This window comes from Phaethon lepturus, unplaced genomic scaffold (assembly GCF_000687285.1).
Source record: "Phaethon lepturus isolate BGI_N335 unplaced genomic scaffold, ASM68728v1 scaffold8440, whole genome shotgun sequence".
Classification (NCBI taxonomy): domain Eukaryota; kingdom Metazoa; phylum Chordata; class Aves; order Phaethontiformes; family Phaethontidae; genus Phaethon; species Phaethon lepturus.
Window position 1 is genome coordinate 59,462 of NW_010510014.1, and position 6,877 is coordinate 66,338.

The 6,877-nt window shown below is 42.0% G+C and overlaps 1 protein-coding gene across 1 annotated transcript in view; it reads left to right on the forward strand.

The window, feature by feature from the left end:
* The first annotated feature begins 5,264 nt into the window (after positions 1-5,264).
* USP50 (ubiquitin specific peptidase 50) overlaps positions 5,265-6,877 on the forward strand; it is a 4,275-nt gene continuing 2,662 nt past the window's right edge. Inside the window, exons 1-3 of the mRNA XM_010295049.1 lie at positions 5,265-5,413; positions 5,847-6,042; positions 6,659-6,853. Coding sequence (XP_010293351.1) covers positions 5,265-5,413; positions 5,847-6,042; positions 6,659-6,853 — 540 coding nt within the window. The remainder of the gene's footprint in view (positions 5,414-5,846; positions 6,043-6,658; positions 6,854-6,877) is intronic.

Sequence of the window (6,877 nt, forward strand, 5' to 3'; positions counted from 1 at the left end):
CTTTGTGTTTGCATCTCACTTAATGCCATAACACTTAACACTGCAGGAATTTGGGGGGGAAGACTACAGCTAAAAAGCTGGTAGTAACAGTTCATGTTGAATGTTCCAAAAAGATCAACTGAAAAAACCCCATATTTCTATAAAATACAACAGTGCTTCTAAAAAGACTTCTGATTATTTAATCTTTCTTTTTACAATTACAACTTTTCCTTGCAAGTAATCCATTTTGTGGTCAGAGTAATGGTAAGTTAATTTTCAGCCCCTGAGCTTGCAGTAGGTAGCACTGATGTGCATTTGTGTATTGTGTTATAATAGTAAATCAAGGTCTTGATTCGGATTCCACAAAAAGTAGGAATAAGCATATGCTTTTGCCTTCTTGAATGATGAAACGTTAGCATTGCTGATTGTTAGTATTAAAATTCAGCTATGTGGATTTATAGTCTTTTTAAAACACTGACAATACATTTAATGACTTCAGTGATTTCTAGTTTTCAATAAAATTTTGTTCTACCTGCATGACAGCTATTACAAATTGAATTTAACTTACTGTTTCCCAATAACTGTTTCAAAAAATGCTTTTTAATGCTGCCATCAGCCTGTATGTGACCATAGTACTTGCTTTTCAATGTTTCTCCAAGTTATGTTCCATCTTTTCTTTAATGTGTTCCCCTCTGTAGGAAGGCAAGGACTCTTACTTTTGGTAAGAATATTTTTAAGAATTAGAAGTTGAAACAGCCCTTGTTAATGCTGCCAACTGCTAAATAGTTTGCAGTGTCATTGTTCCGTCCCGTATAAGAAAAACAAATTACTTGGTTCCTTTGGTCTACTGTTCTCAGTACGTTTTGCAACATATCTTATTTGGTGCTCTTGCACTAAATAACTAGTTGGCTGTGCTCATGGAGCACACTGCTCGCTCATTAATGGAGTAAAATCAAGACACAATCCCTTCATATCAGCTACACTGGCGCCAGAACTTAAGTGTATCAAATTACTCTAGAAAATACTGTCGTTGCATGCACTAGCACATCACTTGTAAACGTGAAGCTTGTGAACAATTTGTACCTGCTAAGCCTTTGGGGATTGTAATTTATTTTTGTGCATTTGATTTTTTTAGAGTAGATGATGAGAATATTTAGTCCAGTAACAGGAGCTTGCCAAGGGGCAAGTGCCTGATGTGGAGATCCCAGATGAAGTGGGCAGGAAAGGTAAGAGATGTTGGGGGATGTAAGACGAATTACTGTTTCATTAGCAATAATGAAATACATCTCAGTATTATTTCACCATGTAGAAGGGTGAAGACATGTCAGCATGTGTTGTTGAACTACACCAGAAGTTAATTTAAAAAAAAAAAAAAAAAAAATTCCAGGCAGTGGTTTTCCGTGTTTGTGCCATGCTGCTATATTGTTGGGTTTATACTAAATGTGAGATACGGACAGGGATGTAAGTAGTAGTAAAAGTGGAAACTAAGCCACAACAATTGCTGAGGGGTGTTGCAGAGCAGAAGAGGAGGATTAGGACAAACTGCTTTTTCAAGAGTATCTGAAAAACTCTTTCTTGCAGGGAGCTTTGAAGTCAAGAAAAATGGTGAGCTGAATATTTTCTGAGATGGAAACTTCAGGCTTTCCCTTGTCAGAAGATGTGAGTAATGACCATTGCAACCAGTGGCAGCCTTCTCTCATCTTGTTTCCACAAAAATGCAATTAACTATGAATGAAAGCTGCCCTTGGAAGGCAACATGAGGCAGGAGGAAGCTTCCTCATCCCTCACACCCTTGCTGCAACTGAGCACATCTGTTGTAGAAATTTGCTAGGATTTTGTTTCTTCGAGTGGGATGTTTGTGGTCATTCCTCAGCCGTGGCCTTAGCTCAGCCTTTCCCTATGTTTGCATAAAACATCTGGCTTCCTCCATCCCCCATGAGCATCAGTCAGTATGTTCTGTTAAGCCCATGGTAGAAAATATGGTATTTGCTCTAAGAAAGACTTAATAACTAGTATCATCTGGCTCCTGTTCCACTTGCGTGTGGAGATTGGGGAGGGACATCCCCTGAGCCCGAACAGGCGGCGGGAAGAGAGCAGCCATGTAGACCAGGAACCGGGATGCGGCTGTGTGAATCGCATCTGCCAGTCGTGAGAGAGACCAGAGGTAGGAAAGATGTGCCAGGAGCAACTAGGAACATAGATAGACGAGTACTGGAAGCACTGATGTCATTCGCCAGGGACAAAATTGGTTCTTGGGAAGACAGAAGAATAAAACCAATTTATATTATTGGTTATCTTTCTTTGAAGGGGTATTTATAACTGCATGACAGGTAAGCTAGTGACAGAAAGCCTTCTTGGTCCTTTCTTACCCTAACAAGATGTGAAGTTATGCATCTCATCATAAGAATATTGCAGTTTTGATTTTTACTTTTTTTGGTTTGGTTTTTTTTTTTTAGAGTGGAAAAGCTGCTAAAATGAAGGATAAAGGAGACACTAAGAAAAATCACCCAAAGCGTCAAAAATTCATTAACCAGGAGAAGAGCGCAAGCTGCTGGCAGTGTACCCTTATTCCAAACTGGGAACGGATACTTACCATGACTGTTTTGTCAAAAAGAAGATAAAATCAGGAAAAACATGGAGTCATCCCATGGAATACAATTTATCTAAGTGACTAAATTCCAATAAAGTAAAATTAATTCCTTACTGTTCTTGTCCTTTCTTGATATTTTCACAAATCTTGCAACTGTCCTAATTCCCGTTTGAATTTTATTTGTGTGTTAGTGTATGTTATTAGAAGTTCATTCATAGTCCCCCCCGACCCGAAGGGCTGCAGGAATAAGCAAGGGACCTTGGAATCACAGAAATGTTGGAGATAGTCTCATAGAAAAGAGAATGAAGGCTCCATCAGAATGCTTTCAGAGTCCTATAGCAGTCCTATACTTCTGTACAGACTACAGATGTATTACAGGCTTCAGTCGATACCTACGCAGACATACGGATGAGAGCACATAATTACTCTGCACGTGTAATGGAAATGTCTGGTGTATTTCAGTTATCCAAAGCAGAACAAGTCAACTGCAGTTGCTCTGCAGCGGGCCTTTCGATAAATCTGCAACATGTACTTGTCCCTGCGTTTTGTCTATAGCCCTTTGAGGAAGTACCTCCATATAGATACCAACAATCACAGCCCGGTAGGGGAGAATGCATTGCATTTCCATGTCCTGTTTTGCATATTTGAACCGGATGAATTTGCAGAAAGAGGCAGGATTGAATTCCTAGCTAGTTGAGATTTGTTAACAAAACTTTAAACCAATATTTCAGGGTGGAAAAAAACCCTTGAATATACTCGCTTGTCGGTGTACGTATTCAGGCATTTGTACATATTGTTTAAAATTTTAGGTTTAACCCATGGGACTATAATTTAGATTTTAAAACATCTGAAACTCTTATGTCCAATATTACGGTTCCATTTACAAAAACGTAGATCAGATTTTGAATAGTGGGGGGCGGGCTGTGTGTTGTCTTTGTATCTCAGTTCACAGATACACAGTTGGAGAGATTCATAGCAGCGACAGGTGAGCTGTCCGAAGAGCGCCTGGAGACATCTTTTGCCTGAAGCTTAACAAGTAAGATAATTAGGGATTTTTTAATGGCTTCCTGGGCCTCTTCTGTGGATCCTTGTTACTTCCCAAATTGTATGTTAAATAGGGAAAACGTGCTGCTCTTCAGTGGTGTATGGAATTCAGAGATCAGCTACAGTCTCATTAGCTAATTAAAAGACACTTCTCTGCCACTACCCTTTTTCTCCCAGAAAAGTTTTCTAAACACCGGTAAACTAAGTCAGCCTGCTGTTTTGAGGTAGTGCCATCTTTTTATGGCCAACACCCTCAGTCATTGCTGCCCTTTGGTCAGAGCATGGCAGTAATGAACACTAATACAAATACGAGCAAACGTGAATAAACGTGGGTCCGGCTGAGACAGGCGGGAGCCCGTCTCTTCCCGAGATTGTTTTGGGTGGCGGGTAGGAAGGAGGTGGAGGCACTTCAAGCCGGGTGGCTCCCCTGGGAGAAGAGGCGGAACAGAACGGCATCACAAAGCCATGGGGCGAGGGTAGCCCAGGGGATGAGACGGGACACGCGGGACCGTGTCGTCATGCCCTGAAACTGGACGGAAGAGGTGATGGTATGAAGGAGAGGGGGCAAGAGGCAGCCGCCCTGAGCTGGGGCAAGCACGGGCTCCCTGCGGGGCTGCCCGCGGCTTCCCAGCCAGCTCCATACCCGCCGGGCCCAGCGTGTTTTCTCCTCCAAGTTGGTGTTTCTCGGAGATGGCTATAAAAGAGGGAATTAAGCATTTTCGTAGGAGACTGGTCTATAGGTAGAGCTGTTTGGAAGTGTTGGCTCTGCTGTTACTGAAATTTAAAAGGAAACAGTTTTGTAGTTGTTTGTAGCTATTAGATGATAGAAAATGGCTGTCGGCCTGGGAGATCTCCAGAAACGGGAACTTGGGCACAGCTGAAGGGAAAGAAAAGGCTTTCCTTGTTCTACAGAGATTGTTGAGGTTTCAGAATGTTTCCATGTTCTGCATCAGAATAAAATTGCAGCCTTTAAAAATTCAAGAACAGCAACATCAGCGAGTACATCTGGCTTGTGCAGGGTCTGTGTTCAGACCTCTCCTGCCTAACTGGGGTGGGACAGTGCGGACCAGGACAGGCTTGTGCATCAAGAAAACAAACCTACTAAAATTTTAGTAACATGAATTAAATAGCGTTTTATAGAAAAAGTCTAAAGAGCAGCCAGTTTATAGTAGCACCTGGACGGCAACCTATGGTTTTAGTAAACATAGAAGTACCAGATCACCGAGGAAATCAACTACAATATGCATTCTGTAGGGAGAAATACTTAAGATAGCTGTTTACACCTGGTTATAGTTTTTGAGTAATTGTGTATGGAGTCAAAGACTGAGTTGAATTTTAGGAATAACTCTAAAACCTCAGGAATTTAAATAATATCTCTTAATTATCTATTTGCTGTATTGGGAAGACCTTAGTGTGGGAGATAGAGAGTCTTTACCATGGTATTAGCTTGATAAAAATAAATCCGAATGTAACTTACAAAGAAGATCCTGAAACAGCGAGGAAACATCTCCTCGAGACAGTACCACTTTCTAAAAACCGTAACACAAAAAGCACCGTAAGCAGTTCAGATTTCCACTGTTGTTTTTTTCCTAGCAGGGGGAAGTATGACTCCATTTGCTTGGAAAGTGTGAAGTATTGCTGCAAGGAACTGATGGAGGAGATGAACCAGCACCCAGGGCTCACTGGCCTGAGGAATCTGGGCAACACATGCTACATGAACGCGATTTTGCAGTGCCTCTGCAGCGTGCCACCGCTAGTGGAGTATTTCCTCTCAGGAGAGTACAAAGCAGCCCTGCGCAAGTAAGTTGATTTATTCACGCTACTTCTATTTTTCGGCTTGGTGCTGCTGTTTTCCCTCCAAAGGATATGTGTTGCCACGAGAATGTCCGAAGCAGCCACCTACCAGCTCCCTGCCAGGCAGTTACGGTCAAACTGGCCACAAGCTGGTTTCCTTCTCCTTCCTCCGAGACCCTGAGTCCTTTCCTTGCTGGGTAACTTAAGCATTATACTTCATTTGTCATTTTGATGGTAACACCAGTTACTGTCACCGCTGCCTCAATGCTGATTCCTACTACTTTCTAGTACCTGCAGAGTCACGCAAACCGAATGACAGGCTGTCAGAGCTGTAGTGTACCTGCGTATATTCTAAGAAGTTATGTATTATGCTCCCATTTGAAGGTAGAGCCACCATCTTTTCGTACTTTACCTGAAACCTATGTTTATTTTTTCCAAGGGAGAATGGTGAGTCTGCGACTGCCTTTGGCTGTTTGATGTCCGATATGTGGCTTGGAAAGTTTGACTGTGTTTCCCCAGAGGTTTTTCATTCAGTTCTTGGGAAGCGGTACCCAACTTTTAGCAAGAGGACTCAGCAGGATGCACAGGAGTTTCTGATCACTGTGCTGAATGAGCTCCATGAGGCTCTCAAGAAGGTAAGAGCCCAGCTGCAGTGTTTTGGGGACCGTAGCTGTTTCCTCTTTGCATTTCATGATTTAGCGTTCCATGTAATAATTGCCTATCCTCCTCTTCTGAACTATGTGATGCGGCTGCTAAAAATTGTAATTTTCTTCCTTTGTTTCATAGGCATGTACACACAATAATTAATTTGCTTCTTGTCTAATGCTACATCAAATTGCAACCCACACCTAAATTATGCTGTCTGTAGCTCCATTATCCTCATCTCTCTCTTCTCACTCCTTCCACACTTTACATTCTTCCCCTTTTTCATCTGCCTGAAACCTTCATATCTGCCATGCCCCCACATCTGCCTTTCTCTTCTTCAGATCCACTGACAAAGAGTTTGTCTAGCAATTAAATCACTGCTGCCTCATGTCCAGAATATTTGTGTTTATCTCAGAAAAAGAATTTAGCTTATTCTGCATGTATGAAACATCAAGTAAAGTAATAGCATTTTAGAGCCAAGTTCTGTGACAAGACTAATTATTAGCCTCTGCAGGCAGTGGGCAGCAACCGTTAAAACCCAATGAAGGCACTTCTGAAACAGTTGGTGACCTACATTTTGTTAATTTTTTTTTTTCTTCTGTATAGTCAAGCAGAAGATGCATAGCTGATGCAAAAGCAAGCACAGGGAGTGTCAGTGAAACATCTATTATCACACAGTTATTTGAGGGACAACTCACTCACGATATCACGTGTCTGGAATGCAAGACCACCACCGATAGACCCGAGAGCTTCACCGTTCTTTCCCTGCCCATCCCTTCCAAGAGCGCATGCTCTCTGCAGGTACAAGTGCTAGTACATTCCTGC